General features: G+C 39.2%; 7 protein-coding genes and 1 pseudogene across 9 annotated transcripts in view; all 8 read left to right on the forward strand.

The window, feature by feature from the left end:
* LOC104767668 (cytochrome P450 705A5-like) overlaps window positions 1-806 on the forward strand; it is a 2,501-nt gene extending 1,695 nt beyond the window's left edge. Inside the window, exon 3 of the mRNA XM_019240869.1 lies at window positions 174-806. Within this exon, the coding sequence (XP_019096414.1) occupies window positions 174-806 (633 nt within the window). The remainder of the gene's footprint in view (window positions 1-173) is intronic.
* LOC104765890 (cytochrome P450 705A20-like) lies at window positions 986-4,001 on the forward strand. 3 transcript variants are annotated; one of them, XM_019241427.1, is made up of 3 exons: window positions 986-1,717; window positions 2,196-3,024; window positions 3,104-4,001. In XM_019241427.1, exons 2-3 carry the CDS (start codon window positions 2,515-2,517, stop codon window positions 3,728-3,730), a joined length of 1,137 nt encoding a protein of 378 aa, XP_019096972.1. In that variant the 5' UTR covers window positions 986-1,717; window positions 2,196-2,514; the 3' UTR covers window positions 3,731-4,001. The 3 variants fall into 3 exon arrangements, with proteins under 3 accessions (XP_019096972.1, XP_019096973.1, XP_010487979.1); XM_019241428.1 differs by having other exon boundaries at window positions 986-1,682; XM_010489677.2 differs by lacking the exon at window positions 986-1,717 and having other exon boundaries at window positions 2,113-3,024.
* Window positions 4,014-6,043, forward strand: LOC109124922 (cytochrome P450 705A20-like). The gene is made up of 2 exons (XM_019241426.1): window positions 4,014-5,195; window positions 5,281-6,043. Exons 1-2 carry the CDS (start codon window positions 4,212-4,214, stop codon window positions 5,887-5,889), a joined length of 1,593 nt encoding a protein of 530 aa, XP_019096971.1. The 5' UTR covers window positions 4,014-4,211; the 3' UTR covers window positions 5,890-6,043.
* LOC104765891 (cytochrome P450 705A20-like) lies at window positions 6,087-9,147 on the forward strand. The gene is made up of 2 exons (XM_019241429.1): window positions 6,087-8,196; window positions 8,278-9,147. Exons 1-2 carry the CDS (start codon window positions 7,273-7,275, stop codon window positions 8,884-8,886), a joined length of 1,533 nt encoding a protein of 510 aa, XP_019096974.1. The 5' UTR covers window positions 6,087-7,272; the 3' UTR covers window positions 8,887-9,147.
* Window positions 10,283-12,180, forward strand: LOC104765892 (annotated as a pseudogene).
* Window positions 12,461-17,929, forward strand: LOC104765893 (kinesin-like protein KIN-12F). Its single transcript, XM_010489681.2, has 17 exons — window positions 12,461-12,782; window positions 12,871-12,948; window positions 13,082-13,207; window positions 13,313-13,396; window positions 13,494-13,619; window positions 13,722-13,781; window positions 13,873-13,926; window positions 14,013-14,105; window positions 14,284-14,379; window positions 14,453-14,598; window positions 14,704-14,853; window positions 15,063-15,192; window positions 15,287-16,165; window positions 16,268-16,363; window positions 16,453-16,545; window positions 16,636-17,394; window positions 17,505-17,929. The coding sequence occupies exons 1-17, from the start codon at window positions 12,588-12,590 to the stop codon at window positions 17,685-17,687; spliced, it is 3,348 nt and encodes a 1,115-aa protein (XP_010487983.1). The 5' UTR covers window positions 12,461-12,587; the 3' UTR covers window positions 17,688-17,929.
* The window catches only part of LOC104765894 (geranylgeranyl pyrophosphate synthase 10, mitochondrial), a 6,190-nt gene continuing 2,779 nt past the window's right edge, over window positions 15,838-19,248 (forward strand). The window contains exon 1 of the mRNA XM_019241528.1: window positions 15,838-15,864. The gene's annotated coding sequence lies outside the window, so the exon portion shown is untranslated. The remainder of the gene's footprint in view (window positions 15,865-19,248) is intronic.
* The window catches only part of LOC104767670, a 2,370-nt gene continuing 1,430 nt past the window's right edge, over window positions 18,309-19,248 (forward strand). The window contains exons 1-5 of the mRNA XM_010491663.1: window positions 18,309-18,326; window positions 18,423-18,498; window positions 18,592-18,761; window positions 18,858-18,933; window positions 19,026-19,191. Of these exons, the coding sequence (XP_010489965.1) occupies window positions 18,309-18,326; window positions 18,423-18,498; window positions 18,592-18,761; window positions 18,858-18,933; window positions 19,026-19,191 (506 nt within the window). The remainder of the gene's footprint in view (window positions 18,327-18,422; window positions 18,499-18,591; window positions 18,762-18,857; window positions 18,934-19,025; window positions 19,192-19,248) is intronic.

A 19,248-nucleotide genomic window follows, 5' to 3' on the forward strand; every position in this document is an offset into this window, starting at 1 on the left:
TAATGGACGCGTTGTTGGTAGCTCACCGAAATGAAAAAGCAGAGCATAAGATCACAAGGAACCATATCAAGTCTGTTATCGCGGTAATTATTATGTTCATCCCTTCCAAGTAGTTTCATTGACAAATCAAAAACTGTTGTGCCTATACGATTAACGTTTTGCAAATACTGCAGGATCTTTTATTTGCAGGCACTGATAACTCGGTGAAAACAACACAGTGGGCAATGGGGGAGATCATTAACAACCCTAACGTTCTTGAGAGACTGAGAGGAGAAATAGATTGCGTGGTGGGAAAAACAAGGTTGATTCAAGAAACAGATCAACAAAACCTGCCTTGTTTGCAAGCTGTGGTAAAGGAAACGATAAGACTGCACCCGCCGGGTCCTTTCTTTGTAAGGTTCTCAAAAGAAGGGTGTAATATCAGAGGGTTTTACGTACCGGAGGAGACATCACTTGTTGTTAACGCTTATGCTGTGATGAGAGATCCTGAAACTTGGGAAGATCCACTTGTGTTTAAGCCAGAGAGGTTTTTAGCTTCAAGAACAGAGAAAGAGGAGGAGAGAAGAGAGAAAGCAATCAAGTACATTCCTTTTGGAAGCGGGAGAAGAAGCTGTCCTGGAGAAAATCTAGCTTATGTCATTGTGGGAACTGCAATTGGAGTAATGGTGCAAGGGTTTGAGTGGAGGAGAATCAAAGATGAGAAGAAGATTAACATGGAAGAGGCTGTTGTAGGACTGAGCTTGACCATGGTTCATCCTCTTAAGATCACTCCTGTTTCTCGAACCTCAAACCCTTTAACTTTTTGAATCTGTTAAAACAAAGTTGTTCCTGAGTAAACAAGGAAGCTCTCTGCTTTGTGTGCCAAGTTTCCCGGTTTAGTTGTTAATTTTTTGGTTTAGTTTGTGAAACCGTAAATAATTATGAACAGCTCTTCGGTTTAAGTCATATATTATTGGTTCATATTCACCACCGACTTCAATTTCAATCAATCTTCTGATTTTGTTCTTTCTCCGATTCAAAAACCGTATCAGGCGAATAGATTTGAGAAAGCTTTTGCGTTCTCTTCTTCAACTACTCAATTGTGAGAGTCTGTGACATTGATTGCCCAGAAAGGAAGAAATATTCATATGTGAAGGGGTTTTCTAATTTGGATGAAAGGGTTTTTTTTTTTTTTTTTTCTACGGAGAATTTTTGGGTGATGAAGGAAAAATAGGAGATTGAAAATTCTGGGCATATATATCATTAAGCATTGTGTACTGTTGATTCATAAATTCCCTTTCTTTTGATTAAAATCAGAATATTGAGTCACTTTTGTTTTTTTTGGTCTCTCGGCTAAAAGGCGTTGACCACATAAAGTGTTGTTCTTTGGTGATTTTGTTGTGGTAGTCTCCGTTTTTTTTTTTACTTGAGAATCTTGAATCTGATTTCAGATAGGATTTGAGATACAAAGAGACAATGGTGACTCGGAAGCTGATTTCTCCAAGAGTTAAGCTCCATGGACTACCCAACATCCATTTTTTTTTATGCTTGGTCGGGCACTGTCTTGTCTTCCAAACACAAGAAGATGGATTGGGATTTAGACCACTTAAAATGTTCCTTCAGCCTAAAGTTAGTTTCCATAAAGTCGCGTCACACTGCTTAGCCTTGTGAACTTCTGTGAGCGGTAACATCTGCTTTATACGGTGAGATTGGAGTGGTCAAGCTACCCTATATTGGTGTATGTCTTGCGATTACTCCATTATACTTGTTGGTTACTTGTTGGGTTCCAATGTTTTTGGCTTCTTTCTATCCTATGTACTTGTTGTAGCTGCTTTGGAGTCGACCACAATATAAGTAATGTAGTGATTAGTTTTTTTGGTTGGATCAAATCCAGTAACATTTTTCTATCAAAACTTCTATCTTATTAGATTCTTAGTAGATACTGTATAAAAAACAATGACTAAAGTAAATGCCTATTGATAGAATAGTGAACCATCTTGGTCCCACTCTAGTAAACACTAAACACTAACCACGATGGATTATATACATTACTTTATGCACATAGGAATAGGATAGTTGATTCTTGATTAGCAAAAATCCTCTTTCTCATTATTCTCTTTCACCTTGGCAGAAATGATCATCGTTGACTTGCAAAACTGCTTCATTTTTATCCTCCTATGCCTCTTCTCACTACTCTGTTACTCTCTTATCTTCAGGGAACCAAAGTACCCTCGACTTGACTTTGATTTACCTCCGAGCCCTCCGTCTCTTCCGGTCATCGGTCATCTTCACCTTCTTCTCTCTGTTCTAGTCCACAGATCTTTACAGAAACTCTCCACCAAGTATGGATCTATTCTCTATCTCCGGGTCTTCAGTTTCCCTGTAGTCCTCGTCTCCTCAGCATCCATTGCTTATGAGATCTTCAGGGCACACGACGTTAACATCTCGTCTCGTGGCTTCCCTCCGACTGATGATTCCTTTTTCGCCGGATCTCTCAACTTCATCTCTGCTCCCTATGGAGATTACTGGAAGTTCATGAAGAAGCTCCTGGTTACGCACTTGCTTGGACCCCAGGCACTCGAGCGATCACGAGGAGTCCGTGCAGAGGAGCTAGATCGGTTTTACAAGAACCTGTTTGATAAGGCCGTGAATAAGGAGAGCGTGGATATCTGTGCGGGAGCGTTGAAGCTCAGTAACAATAGCACCTGCAAGATGATTATGGGGAGGAGCTGTTCAGAGGAGAATGGTGAAGCTCAGAGCGTCAGGGCTTTGGCTACCGAGATAGATGCTTTGACAAAGAAGATTTTGTTGGCAAACATGTTGCGCTCGGGGTTTAGAAAGCTTGTTTTAACACTGTTAAGAAGGGAAATGATGGATGTTTCCTGCAGATTTGATGAGCTGCTCGAAAGGATCCTTGTGGAACACGAAGAGAAACTAGACATGCATCAACAAGGTACGGACTTGATGGACGTGTTATTGGCCGCTTATCGGGATGAAAATGCAGAGCATAAGATCTCTAGGAACCATATCAAGTCGTTTTTCGCGGTAAATGTTCCTCTCATCAGGTGGTTTCAGTTAGAATACATAACTGTTCTGCTTAAGAAAAAACATTTTGCAACTGCAGGATCTCTTATTTGCAAGTACGGACACCTTGGTGCAAACAACACAGTGGGCAATGGCGGAGCTCATTAACAACCATAATGTTCTTGCGAGATTGAGAGGAGAAATTGATTCCGTTGTAGGAAAAACAAGATTGATTCAAGAATTTGATTTACCAATTCTCCCTGATTTGCAAGCGGTGGTCAAGGAAGTGCTAAGACTACACCCGCCGGGGCCTATCTTTGGAAGATTCTCTCAAGAAGGGTGTAGAGTCGGAGGGTTCTATGTACCGGAGAAAACAACCTTTATGGTTAATGCTTATGCTGTGATGAGAGATTCTGATTCTTGGGAAGATCCTGATGAGTTTAAACCAGAGAGGTTTCTAGCTTCGTCAAGGTCAGAGCAGGAGAAGGAGAGAAGAGAGCAAGCAATTAAGTACATTCCTTTCGGAAGCGGAAGGAGAAGCTGTCCTGGAGAAAATCTAGCTTATTTCTTTATTGGAACTGCGATTGGAGTGATGGTGCAGGGATTTGAGTGGAAAATCAAAGAAGAGAAAGTTAACATGGAAGAGGCTGTTGTAGGACTGAGCTTGACCATGGCTCATCCTCTTAAGATCATCCCTGTTTCTCGAACCTTAAGATCATTAACATAGAATCTGCAGAATAGGAGTTAATGTATCTTTGCTAAGTAATTAGGTAGCTCTGCTTTTTTATGTTTCAGCAGTGTCCGAGTTTTTTGGTTTAGTTTGGCTTATGTGTGGAACCTTAAACAATTGTGTGTTGTTCTTCGGTTTATTCGTGGATTATTTCGTATTTGTGGGGTTTATCTTTTCGAACTGCAATCAATATGTATTGTTTGTCACTGAACTCAGTTGAGGCCGCAACTGGCAAGGACCTCTTAATAAGGAAGCTTTGGTTTAGTTTCTTGATTTAAGCTTATTAGCTTTGGTTTACTGTAAGAAACCGGTAAACACTGCTAGTTTGTAATTTGTATATTGTTTTCTTCTCTTTTCTAGCTAGTATCCAAATAACTTCCGATCTCAGTATATATTATTGCTAAAGAAACATTTCAGATTCCCTTCATTTTAACGTTACATGTATGTCGTTATATACATAGAACAATAACTTAAGATCATGCCTTATATTCTTCAGATGATAGTACTCTGTTTCATCTACCTCTCACACTTTGAGCAAAAAATTGCAGCAATGATGACCGTTGACTTTCAAAACTGCTTCAGTTTCATACTCCTCCTCTGCTTCTTCTCACTCCTCTGTCACTCTCTCTTTTTCAAGAAACTAAAGGATCAGCAAGTTGGACATGATTTGCCTCCGAGCCCTCCGTCTCTTCCCATCATAGGCCATCTTCACCATCTCCTCTCTTCCCTAGCACACAAATCTTTACAGAAACTCTCATCCAAGTATGGACCTCTCCTATATCTCCGCATCTTCAACTTCCCTGTAGTCCTCGTCTCCTCGGCCTCCGTGGCTTACGAGATCTTCAAGGCCCATGACTTGAACATCTCGTCTCGTGACAACCCTCCAATCGACGAGTCTCTCTTAATCGGTTCTCCAGTCTTTGTGGGTGCTCCTTATGGAGATTATTGGAAGTTCATGAAGAAGCTCTTGGTTACAAAGCTGCTAGGGCCACAAGCACTCGAGCGGTCAAGAAGCGTCCGTTCGGATGAGCTAGAGCGGTTTTACACAAGCCTGCTCGATAAGGCGATGAAGAAGGAGAGTGTTGAGATTTGTAAGGAAGCAACAAAACTCATTATCAACAGCATCTGCAGGATGAGCATGGGGAGGAGTTTTTCAGAAGAGAGTGGTGACGCAGAGAGAGTTAGAGGTTTGGTCACTGAGTTAGATGGCTTGACGAAGAAGGTTTTGTTGGTAAACATATTGCTTTGGCCGCTAGAGAAGCTTGGAATCTCACTGTTTAAAAAGGAGATAATGTATGTTTCCGACAGCTTTGATGAGATACTTGAGAGAGTTCTTGTGGAACAGGAAGAGAAACCAAACAAGCAACAAGGTAACGACCTGATGGATGCGTTGTTGGAAGCTTATGCAGACGAAAACTCAGAGCATAAGATCACTAGGAACCACATCAAGTCGATGTTCGTGGTAATCAAATGTTCTTCTCATTAGTTGTGGATTCATTAAAACTCGAAAAAAACATTTCTGACTAACAAACGTTTGAAACTTACAGGAGCTTTTCCTTGGAGGCACTGATACCTCAGCGCAAACTATACAATGGACAATGGCTGAAATAACTAACAACCCTAACATTCTTAAGAGATTGAGAGAAGAAATCGATTTGGTTGTAGGGAAGACAAAGTTGATTCAAGAAACAGATCTACCGAAGCTCCCTTACTTGGAATATGTAGTCAAAGAAGGGCTAAGATTACACCCACCATTGCCTCTCGTGGTAAGAACGTTCCAAAGAAGTTGTGAGATCAAAGGGAACTACGTACCCGAGAAGACAACACTTGTAGTTAATGCTTATGCTGTGATGAGAGACCCTAGCTCTTGGGAAGATCCTGGTGAGTTTAAGCCAGAGAGGTTTCTTTTAGGGAAAGAGGATGAGAGGAGAAGAGCCCTGAAGCACATTGCTTTCGGAAGCGGAAGGAGAGGCTGTCCTGGATCAAATCTAGCTTCTATTTTCATAGGTACCGTAATTGGAACGATGGTGCAGTGCTTTGAATGGAGAATTAAAGGAGATAAGGTCAAAATGGATGAGGCTGGAGGACTCAACTTGACCAGGGCTCATCCCCTGAAGTTGACTCCTATTCCTCGGACCAAACCTTTCATTTTCTAACCTGCAGTTTCCAAATTCGTAATTTACATGACGCTGTAGAAGAATCAATCACACACTATATTCTCTGTATGGTATTAATTAACCAAACGTTTCCCGGTTCAAATCGGTTTAGCTTTGGTTTGTTATTATTTTAACGGTTTACAATATCAAAACCGCAATTAATATTGTGATCAGAATCATTGTCCCGTTGTGTCTTCTTGTTGTTGTTGTTGTCTCTTCAGTATTTTTCCTGAATCTTGTGAGAGATGAAATTGTATCGGAGAGTCTCGTTTGCTTTTTTTTTTTTTTTTTTTTNTCTCTGGCACAGTCGTTATCGCTGGTGAATATTAGGTGGTTGTCGTTGGCCATCTTGAAATTGGTGAATTTTAGGTCGATTTTGTTTTTTACTTGTTGGTTCAATTGCGTGTCGTAGCTCGTTTCGATTCTTATGGTTTGCTTCAGGTTGGTTGTTCTTTGTTAATGGGTTATCAGAAATTAATAATCTTTATATTTATATATAAAAATTGGACTTAGGAGTTTGTTAATTAGGGGCTTATGAATGTCTTCTGATAGCTTTTGACAAATTATATGATGTCTTGGGAAGCCGATTTCTATAGGACTTTATGGTTACTGTCCACAATTCAATTTTTTTCTTTTTCTTTTTGGTCTCCCTTTACAATTGAAAATTTTGGTATTTTCAGTAAAACTTGGTTCGGTTTCGAGTAGTTTGGCTGCTGCAAAAATGTTTTCAGGAGGCATCATTATTACTGGTTTTATCTCAGTGTCTCTACTTCTTCATTTGATTAAAGGACAGGCTGTGTCTTCTGGAAGAAGATGTTAAACATTTTCTTCTAATCTTTCTCTGTTAGGTATACATATATAGGAGTTAATTTGGTATCGCATTCCCTAGTGCTCTCTGGACTCAAACTGTTAGGTTCATGGACACCCTAACGGTGTCAACGCAGTTATAGACTTCATCAATAGTTGGTTTTTGCAGTAAAAAAATACTCTGATATTAGCAGCTTCTTAGTTCTCTGCTAGACTATATTGTACAAGCTTCTAGTACTGATTTTCTATTCTCTGTCACTACTGCTTTGAGGCAGCTTTGGATTCTGGTCAAGAATCTAGATATGACCACAAGTATCCAAAAGCGTTCTGATAAAATGTATATTACTTAAAAAAACTCTAGATTCCTTCATACCACCTACTTCCAAAAACTATAGTATATTTTAAGTAATGAGCATAAACACTAATATAGATCATACATATATATTCGTAGATTCTTGGGACAATAATTCTCTGGTTAAGTGATGAGCATAGACAATATTATCGGTCATACATATATTGGTAGATTCTTGGGATGATAATACTCTGGTTTCATTTACCTTGTCACTTTGAGCAACAATGGCAGCACTCAGCGTTGACTTTCAAAACTGCTTCATCATAATCCTCCTATGCCTCTTCTCACTCCTCTGCTACTGTTTCATCTTCAAGAAACCTAAGTACTCACGGCTTGACCCCTATGGCTGTGATTTGCCTCCAAGCCCTCCATCACTTCCGATCATAGGCCATTCTCACCTTCTCCTCTCTTCCCTAGCTCACAAATCTTTACAGAAACTCTCATCCAAGTATGGACCTCTCCTCCATCTCCGCGTCTTCAACTTCCCTGTAGTCCTTGTCTCCTCGTCCTCCATGGCCTACGAGATCTTTAAGGCTCATGACTTGAACATCTCGTCTCGCGACAACCCCTCAATCGACGATTCCATCTTGATTGGATCTTCTGTCTTTGGTAGTGCTCCTTATGGAGATTATTTTAAGTTCATGAAAAAGCTCCTGGTTACTAAGCTGCTCGGACCACAGGCACTTGAGCGGTCACGAGGCATCCGTGCGAGTGAGCTAGAGCGGTTTCATTCAAACCTTCTTGATAAAGCGATGAAGAAGGAGAGTGTTGAGATTGGTAAGGAAGCAACAAAGATCATCAACAACAGCCTCTGGAGGATGAGCATGGGGAGAAGTTTTTCAGAGGAGAATGGTGAGGCTGAGAGAATCAGGGGATTGGTTACTGAGTTAGATGGCTTGACAAAAAAGGTTTTGTTTGCAACTTTGCTGCGCAAGCCCCTTGAGAAGCTTGGAATCTCTTTGTTTAAAAAGGAGATCATGTGTGTTTCCAACAGCTTTGACGAGGTGCTGGAGAGGGTTCTTGCGGAACATGAACAGAAACTGGATGAGCATCAAGATAGGGACATGGTCGATGTGTTGTTGGCAGCTTGTGGAGATGAGAACGCAGAGCATAAGATTTCCAGGAACCACATCAAGGCGTTTTTCGTGGTAAATGTTCATCTCATTAAGCTGATTTCATTTGAGGATATATCAAAATTGTTGTTACTAAGAAACATTTTGTAACTGCAGGAGCTTTTATTTGCAGGTACTGATACCTCAGCACAATCAATTCAGTGGACAATGGCAGAGATCATTAGCAACCCCAACATTTTTGAGAGATTGAGAGAAGAAATTGATTCTGTGGTTGGAAAAACAAGGCTGATTCAAGAAACTGATCTACCAAAGCTCCCCTATTTGCAAGCGGTGGTTAAGGAAGGATTGAGATTGCACCCGCCATTGCCTCTCTTTGTAAGGACGTTCCAAGAAGGGTGTAAGATTGGAGGTTTCTACGTACCAGAAAAGACAACACTTGTTGGTAATGCGTATGTTATGATGAGAGATCCGAATGTCTGGGAAGACCCTGAGGAGTTTAAACCAGAGCGGTTTCTACCTTCTTCAAGATTAGGACAAGAAGATGAAAGACGAGAGCAAGCGCTTAAGTACATTCCTTTCGGTAGTGGAAGGAGAGGCTGTCCTGGCTCAAATCTGGGTTATATCTTTATTGAAACCGCAGTTGGATTGATGGTGCAATGCTTTGACTGGAGGATCAAAGGAGACAAGGTTAACATGGATGAGGCTGGAGGACTAAACTTGTCCATGGCTCATCCCCTGAAGTGCAATCCTGTTCCTCGAAGTTAACCTTTACTTGCTAATCTGCGATGCCAAGTTCGTAATTTGATCAGATGTCTCAGAACTCGCAGACAAAGAAGGGTCCTGAATTTCGTTAAACTGGTAAGAAAAAAATGCTCTAAGTTGTTATTGTCTCAGTTTCTACCGATTTGTTTAATTTCCTGGGTTATTTGATAATCATGCTTTACTGTATGGACTATGAATTGTATGTACATGGTTTTGTATGGAATTTTCCATTTTCTGAATATAAATAAATTAGAAACTTCTCTATTTTTGCCTCTTGTTCGTAAGAGTTTCTTGAATCTCTTGAGCGTAGATATACTATTAGACAATAGAGATACTCAGCTCTCATTTTGCCTTCGGTTTGTATCGTTGCATGGTTCATATACTCTGAGTCTCTGACTTTATCTTCCAACCTTTTTACTTTCTCGAATTCAGTTGCGTTGCATAGAGCAGTTTGATTCTTCTATCTGCTTGACTTATGTTGTTTTATGTCTCAATCAGTTCAATCATCTGTTTCCCTCACTCTTGAATTCATCTTAAGATTGGTGAGTTCTAAGGTAGATGCTTCTTTTCTCTGTTTCGATTTGGTTTCATAGAGCAGTTCAATTCTAGAATTTTCGTGATGCAGGTTGTTCTTCGTTTAGATTGGTAGAAATTTTCCATATTCCAACGCAATTCTTATGCCTCAGGGATCTGTTTGATTAGCTGTTTAAATTTTTATTGAACCTGATTTATTACTGTGTTACATGGCATACTTGGTTGATCCCAAGGGAGATTAAATTATAACCCATGAATGGTTTTGTGACTTTTATTGGGGTTGCTAGACTACAAAAGAAGATAATTTCACTTGTGTAAGGTTCCGTTTGGGGTTTTAGATAAGAACGAGATTTACAAAAGGCAGTTTTTTACGAACTGGTAAAGTGACAAACAAAGAATACTGTAATTTCAAAAATTGTGAGTCTTTATGCTTTGTTTTGATTCTTAATTGGTAGCAGTTGAGTTACTTATGAGTGTTACGGCACAGTGGCAGTCTACTTCTATCTTGAGAATCTGGAATTTGCTTGTTCTGATAGCTAGTTCGTTGGTGTAAAGTAGTGTTCGTTCTCATGACCATGAGGTAGATTCTGCTGATGAAAGGGGGAAATAGATATGTTGGTTACGTGTAAATTAGCTATCAGTAATCCAGACTTGAGTGCACTTTCCAATAGATACTTTGTCTTGCTAATTGAGTGTTTCTTATGTCAGAGACTTGGAAAACTAACATAATTTATTGCCATAAAATTTGCGTATTTCACATGCACATTTCTTTATATACAAGACTCATAACATACACGTATAGCCTTATGTGTCAAATTCTCTTTTTCACTTATTTAATGATCATTATGGTCACGAGTGTCAAGGAACTTCTGATCCGAAACGTTTCTTGTTTTAAAAATAGTTACTTTCATATTTCCATTGTTTACATTCTTCAAGAATGAAAACATATTTCTTAAATTGAAACAACACCATTCATAGATTATTGATAAGAGAGGATACTCTGTTTCATCTGCCTCATCGTTTTGAGAAACAATGGCAGCAGTATTGATTGTCGACTTTGAAAACTGCTTCATCTTTATGTTCCTCTGCTTCCTTTTCTTACTCCTATGTTACCCTCTCTTCTTCAAGAAACTAAAGAGCTCACAGGCTGGCTTTGATTTGCCTCCAAGCCCTCCTTCTCTGCCAATCATTGGTCATCTTCACTTGCTCCTCTCTACTCTAACCCACAAGTCCTTACAGAAACTCTCCTTCAAATATGGATCTCTCCTCCATCTCTGCATCTTCAATTTCCCTGTGTTATTTGTTTCATCGGTTTCTGTGGCATACGAGATCTTCAGGGCACATGATGTGAACATCTCTTTTCGAGGAAACCCCCCAATCGGTGAGTCCCTCTTGGTCGGATCTTCTGGATTTTTCACCGCTCCTTATGGAGACTACTGGAAGTTCATGAAGAAGCTAATGGTCACGAAACTACTTGGACCTCAGGCACTAGAGCGGTCACAACGCATCCGTGCAGATGAGCTAGAACGGTTTTACACGAGTCTGTTTGATAAGGCAATGAAGAACGAGAGCGTTGAGATTAGTAAGGAAGCAATGAAGCTCATTAACAATAGCATCTGCAAGATGATTATGGGGAGGAGTTGTTCTGAGGAGAATGGTGAGGCGGAGAGAGTTAGAGGCTTGGTGACGGAGTCAACTGCATTGACAAAGAAGATTTTCATGGCAAACATGTTGCACAGGCCCCTTAAGAAGCTCGGAATCACACTGTTCAAAAAGGAGATAATGAGTGTTTCCTGCAGATTCATAAGTGCTGGATAGGATTCTTGAGGAACATGGAGAGAAACTTGACGAAGATCAAGAAATGGACATGATAAGCGTGTTGTTGGCAGCTTACCGGGACAATAATGCAGAGTGTAAGATCACTAGGAACCAAATTAAGTCGTTGTTCGTGGTAATAGGCAGATTCATCTATATTTCCAAAAATAACACTTGTTGATTGTCTTTGTACCTAAAAAGACTTTTTCAACTGCAGGATCTTGTTGTTGCAGGCACTGACACTTCGAGACATGCAACACAGTGGACAATGGCAGAGATTATAAACAACCCTAAGGTTCTTGAGATCTTAAGACAAGAAATCGATTCCGTTGTAGGGAGAACAAGGTTGGTTCAAGAAACAGATCTACCAAACCTCCCTTACTTGCAAGCGATTGTTAAGGAAGGACTGAGACTGCACCCACCAGGGCCTCTCTTTGCAAGGACGGCCCGTGAAAGGTGTATGATCGGAGGGTTTCACGTACAGGAGAAGACACCACTAGTTAATTAATGCTTATGCTGTGATGAGAGATCCTGATTTTTGGGAAGAGCCTAATGAGTTTAAGCCAGAGAGGTTTCTAGGAACAGGAAAAGAAGACAAGAGAGAACAAGCACTCAAGTACATTCCTTTTGGTAGTGGAAGGAGAGGCTGCCCTGGAGTAAATCTAGCTTACATTCTTGTTGGAACAGCGATTGGGGTGATGGTGCAATGCTTTGACTGGAAAATCAAAGGAGGAGATAAGGTTAATATGGAAGAGTCTCGTGGAGCATTGGTCTTGACTATGGCTAACCCACTTAACTGCATTCCTGTTGCTCGAACCTGCGTAGTGTAGCGAGATGAACTTAAAATTAAGACTTTAACTTTTCTTTTATTTCTTTTATTTTATGTAATAAACAACATTGAAGATGAATATGAATATCAAAGAAAGTATAAAGAGTGATTTATTATTATCCTCTATTAAGTCAAAGTTTTCTTTTAATTTTTTCGATTATAACTATAATTTTAAACATAATAATTTTGTTCAAATTAAATCTTCGTAACTGCGTCAACTATTATCTCTCACCTAATAACCAATCATTTGTTTTTTTTTTGAAATATGATAAGAAAAGAAGAGAAAAAGAATCCTACAACGGTCGAGTAAAGTAGATCCGAGAATGAATAGATAATATCAAAGTTTGAATCTTTAATTTTATCATTACTTTTTTTTTTTTTTTTTTTTTTTNTTTTTTCATTTCCCTCTCCTTCAAATTTTGAATCTTTCACTCGTCGTCGTCGTCGTCGTCGTCTCTCTCTCCCATTCTCTCTTTCTCTCAACAATCACCCGATCTCGCAAGCTGCTGTGTCATTTTGGGTAGCTATGGCAGACAATCGCTTCACCGGAGCCTTACCCACTTCCTCTAAATGGAGTTTCCTTCCCAAGTCCGTATCAGCCCATTTGAACCCTAGATCCGACATCGAAAACTTCCCTCCTCACGACCCGAACATCCACACTCCGCGAGATCGATCCATCTCTAAATCATTCAATCGCCGAGGTGAAGCTTCATCGTCTCGGGTAAGTGAATAGGAATTGCGTGATTCTTTTCTATTGTTTCCCCTAACGGGTTCGAGTCTTGTTGATTGAATTGTGTGATTCTTTTCAGAGAAAGGGAGTGTCGGCTGTGAAACTTCGGAATGAAGTGGAAGAAGAAGAAGAAGAAGCCTTGAATCCACATGTAAAGGTTGGTTCTTTCTAATCTTGGAGAATCCTTTTGCTCGGATTTTTCTAAGGAAATTAAGAGCCTTTTGCTTTTCTTTCCTCATAAAAAATTGGGGGTTCTAAGTTCTAACTCAATTTTTTTGTATATCAAAAAGGTTGTGGTGAGGATTAAACCTACAAAGGAGTATTGCTGGAAAGTTAAAAAAGTTTCCAATGATTCCTATTCTGTTCAGGATCGCCAGTTTACATTTGATTCTGTTCTCGACTCTATTCTAAATCAGGTTCGACTCATCTGGATAAGTTTCTTTTAGGGTGACGATAAAGGACTTATCTTTTCTTGTATTGTGTTTTTGTCTGACTTGTTTATTACTTGGTGATGATGCCAGGATGATGTATTTCAACAAGTAGGTGTTCCTTTGGTTCGGGATGCATTATCAGGTTACAACACTAGTGTGCTATCATATGGACAGGTATTGAAATGATTGTTTTTTTTTTTAAAGCTACTGAAACCAGTTGATCACTATACGAAGTTGAAAATATATTATTCTTTTGTTTGGATTTTCTTAGAATGCAAGTGGGAAGACCTATACAATGTGGGGTCCTGCAGGTTCAATGCTTGAGGATCCTTCTCCTAAAGGCGAGCAAGGACTCGCGCCTAGAATCTTTCAGATGCTGTTTTCTGAAATCCAGAGAGTAAGTTATGCTTCTTACTATTTGCTAAAAGGTTTTGTTTGATTGTGAGAGTTAGGATTGGTTGGTTCATTAATGAGCGTCATCCTTTTGCCAATTATGCAGGAGAAGATGAAGTCCGCAGGAAAAGAAGTGAACTATCAGTGCCGTTGTTCCTTTCTTGAGGTAATTTCCAAACCCATATGAAGGATTCTTTCTTTTGACAAAATATGCTTTTAGAATTTGCTGACTTAGATTGCTCAATCTTTTCCTGCAGATATACAATGGACAAATCAGTGATTTGATTGATCAAACCCAGAGAAACCTTAAGGTTAGCTTCACTAGTATACAGTTTTCTTCCCATTGTTAATCTTTGTTGAGTGTAAGTTTTTGATTATTTATTGTCTCGTACGGCAGATAAAGGATGATACAAAGAATGGTATTTATGTCGAGAAGTTGACCGAGGAATATGTAGATAGCTACGAGGATGTTGCTCAAATACTGATGAAGGTATCATGCCAGCTTCATCTATTAAGTATTCTAAGTTATGAACTTATGAATATATTATGTATAGCGTTTCACTATATCTTGGAAACCGCTATTTGCTTCTGTTGATGAAGTAATCATTTCTCCACTGATTCCAACTCTATATCCCATGTTCCGGTGTGCACTTTATTCTGCTTTACAGGGACTTTCAAGCAGAAAAGTTGGAGCAACTAGCACAAGTTTTCAAAGTTCTCGATCACACGTCATATTTTCTTTCATTGTCGAGTCTTGGAATAAGGTATACTCATATTTTGACTATCTTTTCGTATTCCAATCTGACGAGCGAATGATCAAATACTATCTGCGCACAGGGAGCCTCATCAAGATGTTTCAATACTACCAGAACAAGCAGGATCAACCTTGTTGATCTTGCTGGAGTGGGAACAAACGTACGTGACGCTACTAAGCATTGTGTGGAGGAAGAAAAGTTCTTGAAGAAGTCTCTGTCTGAGCTCGGGTATAACTTTATGAACTCCCTGTGTTAGCATCCAGAATAGGGAACATAAGATCGACAACTTCGTTAGTGTTCTATTAACATTTTCATTCTTAACTATTGGTGCAGCCATGTTGTAAACGCTCTGGCGAAAAACGTTCACCCTGGAATATCCGATCGCAGTCTACATAAAACTTCATGCTTGACGCATTTGTTGCAAGAATCTCTTGGTGGAAATTCAAAACTCACTATCCTGTGCAACATTTTTCCGAGCGACAAGTATTTTTCTTACCTTGTTATCACTAATTAGTTAAATCTAAACATAATAGCCTGATGGTACCAAGTATTAAGATTCAATCAATACAATGATCTTGTTAACATTCAAATTAATGCTAAATATGCTGAAAGAATAAAGCTCAAAACACTTAAGCATCTTAATGACAGGATACACACTAGATGTACTAATAGAGCTCGTTTTTGTAACACAGAGACACAAAAAGAACGATGAGCACCCTTAGATTTGGTGAGCGGGCTAAAGCCATGGGAAACAAGCCAATGATAAATGAGATCTCGGAAGAAGATGTGAATGATTTGAGTGACCAGATTCGTCTGCTAAAGGTAATATCCTCTTCCACCAACACCATTCCCTTTTTTATCTTTCGGTTTTCAAAGTTGGATGTCATTCAAATATCATTTACAACCATTTTTTCAGGAAGAACTGACAAGAGCCAAAGCCGATATTTGTCATACTGTTGGGAGTAAAAACGATTATTTTGGAGCTAAGAATGCACGTGAAAGCTTGAATCAACTAAGAGTCAGTCTTAACCGCTCTTTGATGCTGCCAAAAATTGATAATGACGAGGAAGAGATAACAGTTGATGAAGATGATGTAAAGGAACTGCATCAGCAGATCAAGTCCTTGCGTGGTTCATTCAACCAGAAACTAAAGAACCTCCCTGTCAGCAGAGAGTCAGTCAGCTCTTCGTTTGTAACAGCATTCGACGAATCAGAGCTTGTGGACGATGATGAGATTTGTTCAGAAGCTGAAAATAAAGATTTTGGTGAATCTTTGAAAGAACATGACGAAGACAGTGCAGATACAGTAAATAAATCAAGGACAAAGGAATTTGCATTGGAAAACCACATTTCAGTCATTCCCTGCCGTCAATCCTTAATCTTGCAAGAACCAATCCAGTCAGAGTCACCTAAAATCAGAGACTCTTTAAGGAAGAGCATAGCTCTCTCTTCATCATGTCTCAGGAATCAGAATAGCCTGGGGCAGAGCATAAAGTCCACCTATTTTGCAGAGAGCCAACATATCAGATCATCTTTACGCGGAAGCACGATATTCGCAGGTTCTACAGAGTCTCTAGCTGCAAGTCTGCGGAGAGGCTTGGATATTATTGACAATCCGCTAAACCCTTCATCAAACCGATGCTCAGTTTCTTTGTCTTCTGATAATTTGACCATGCAACCTCCTACAGAGATACCACAGGATGATAAATCTTTAACAGATGATCGACTACCTCTGTCGCCACTCTGTTCTTCCTGCAGACTTTGCAGCTCCAAATTATCAAGTGTAGTTGAGGGAGTAAGTATAACAAGTGATATAGCAGATAAAGTATGTTTTATAGATTTTAGAAAAAATGACAGCTATCCTGAAGCTAATATTGTTGTTTTTATTGTGAATCAGGATGGATATCATATGGAAGGGTTTATTGAGAAGCAGCAAAAGCTTGAAAAATTGTGCACAGAGCAAGCAGCCAAGATTGAACAGCTGACGCGCCTGGTAACCCAATTTCTGTGTCTTATGTCTATTGAAAACTTGAATCACACATATGGTTAAGCAGTCTGGTTACTAAATTATATATTCTTCAGGTAGAGCAACACAAGCTTCAAACTGAGGATGAAACAGAAGAACTTGTGGGAGCAAGTAATGGAGAACGAATTCCTTCTGCAAATGAAAACCAGGTTGGTACTTACTTCAGCTTATTCTGACCATATCGATAGTGAAAAAATATGAGAGATTGTAACATATATCCCAATTAAATGGTTCTGCAGCATCGCAGCTGTAATGATGTTGTTGAGAGTGGCCAAGCAGAAGTCATAAATGAAAAATATGACGTAAAACAAATCCCGGATGACGACTCCAAAAAGACAGACTTTGATATTGGCGAGAAGGAGGCATTACTCAAAGAAATTGAAGATCTGAAAGCCAAGTTGCAGACGCCTGTAACCATGTCCACTGACAAACTGAGGTCATCTCTGTTGGCTCGTTCATTTCAACTCCGCAACAAGACTTCTGAAAAAGATATAGAAGAAGAAAGACTCAAGTGCACAGAAATGGAAAGCGAGTGGATATCATTGACCAATGAACTCAGAATTGAGATTGAAACTCAACGTACGCGTGCAGAGAAAGCTGAAGCACAGCTTAAACAAGAGAAACTATCTTCTGAGGAGTTAGAGGATGCACTTCGAAGATCTGTTCTAGGTCATGCCAGGTTTGTTGAACACTACACAGAGCTACAAGAGAAGTACAACGACTTAGGATCAAAGCATAAAGCAACATTGGAATGGATAACAGAGTTGAAGAAGGCAGTAGCAAAGGCTGGAAAAAAGGGTTGCGGTTCTCGTTTCGCTAAGTCACTTGCTACTGAGCTCTCAGCTCTTAGAGTAGAAAGAGAACGAGAAAGGGATTTGTTGAAGAGAGAAAACGTAAGCCTCAAGATACAACTAAGGAATACTGCTGAAGCTGTCCATACTGCTGGAGAAGTTCTTGTCAGACTCAGAGAAGCCGAACAATCAGCATCAGCTGCTGAGGTAACAAAACAAAATTTTCAAATACTAACTGATGACAACCATATATGGTTTGTGAGTATGACATTGTTCTCTGAGTTTTGGCCTCTCACTATGAACATATTTGGTTGCAGGAAAAGTTCAATGAAGCAGAAGAAGAAAACGAGAAGCTAAAGAAGAAAATGGAAAAGTTGAAGAGGAGACACAAGTTGGAAGTGGCAACAATAAAAAAGAATCTAAAGCAAAACACGTTACCAGAATCTGCATTGCAGCCACTAAATCAGAAGAACTCAGCTATCGAGGAAGAAGGAATGTAGAAACATATACCACAGTGCATAACTTGAAGACCCTTCTTGGATCTGATTGGTATATACACACACACACCTTGATTCTGCTTATTTTTCCACTTGGTGCTAATAATAATATTCTGATGTCCTTTTTTTCACAAGGCAATTTGTTTTTGGCTTTTTCCCGTTGAACTATTTGTTCCACTGTATTTGATTTGAATAATCTTGTTTGTGGCGTGCAGACTTGGTAATTCATTTTTTTTATTTGTTATCTTGCAAATCCAAAAGAAAATCTTACGAGATATAAAGACTTTGATTGACGAGAATCCTCTTTTGCCAAATCGACGGTGGCTTACTTTTTGTTAAAATAAAATCCGCTTGGCTCACCAAAAAAAAAAAAAAAAAAACTCAGATGATGTATGAGTGCCGTAGTGGTAAAGAAATTGGAAAGTTTTTGTGTATATGGAATATTTCTAGTTATAATTTTATATACGATTACTAAACTAAAAGGCAATAAATCTCTACATTATGGAAACAAAAATATACGGACAAATAAAAGAGGAAACTAAATCATAGAAGCTAATCAAGCTCATCTAATCGTTCCAATTATCATCTAAGATTTACACAGAGCTCTAGAAGAAACTCAGAACGATGCAGGCTACTCTACTGGTAAGTAATTCTCAGTTTTAATACATCTTTTTCCAATAAATAATCTATACTTTTCTTGATCCTCCTCTAATATTTCCAGCGTAACTTTATGAACAGACATGTGTTTTTGGTGTGAATATTGCACTCAAAGGTTACGAAAAGATGTTAAATAAAATCTACCAGGGTATTGGAGGTAATTAAAGAACTTTGACTCTTGAAGATTTTCTTGTCAATTAATTACACAAGACTAATTAAAACTGTGTTGTCATTCTCTGAAACATGAAAGGTTTAAAGCTCGATGTGTCAAACTGGTTGGTATATCTACGGGGAGAAGTTGATCCTATAGTATTCATTAAGAAATTGTATGTAGCGAGAAGGTACGTTGAGCTTTTCCGAATTGATTATGGATATGAAGAGAATCCACAAGGAACCCGGAGACCAAATTCCCACTTCATGGTATGTTATATTTCTCACAACTTCTTTCCTTTTTCACTACTTCCAATACTTCTCAATGGTTTTAAATTTAACATCGTGTGTTTTTGGCTTCTGCAGAGATGTTGCTTCGAGCTTAACACGTTAGAAATAAGTTGGTATAAGAAAATCATAGGAGCTTTGAAGACCATCCAAGGTTCAGTATTTTTCTCTAGCTAGATCATCAATTTTTGGACAAAAATGTTTTAGGTTTTTGTTTAGTTTTGATTCATGTGGGTTTGGTTTCAGGTGTATCATTTACCTTAGACGCACAACCAGCTATGGGATATCCGATGGCATATTTATGTGGGAACATTGAAATTGGAGTGCTCATGAAGATGCTCGTGAAGACAGGGATTGAACTGTCGGCAATGGAATATGGCGTCGAGTATAAAGATGCAAACTTAAACCCACCCCCCAAACTTGAGGCTCCTCCTGCAAACGGAACTGAGACACAGCCCGCAAAAGACAC

This window comes from Camelina sativa, chromosome 19, assembly GCF_000633955.1.
Source record: "Camelina sativa cultivar DH55 chromosome 19, Cs, whole genome shotgun sequence".
Classification (NCBI taxonomy): Eukaryota; Viridiplantae; Streptophyta; class Magnoliopsida; order Brassicales; family Brassicaceae; genus Camelina; species Camelina sativa.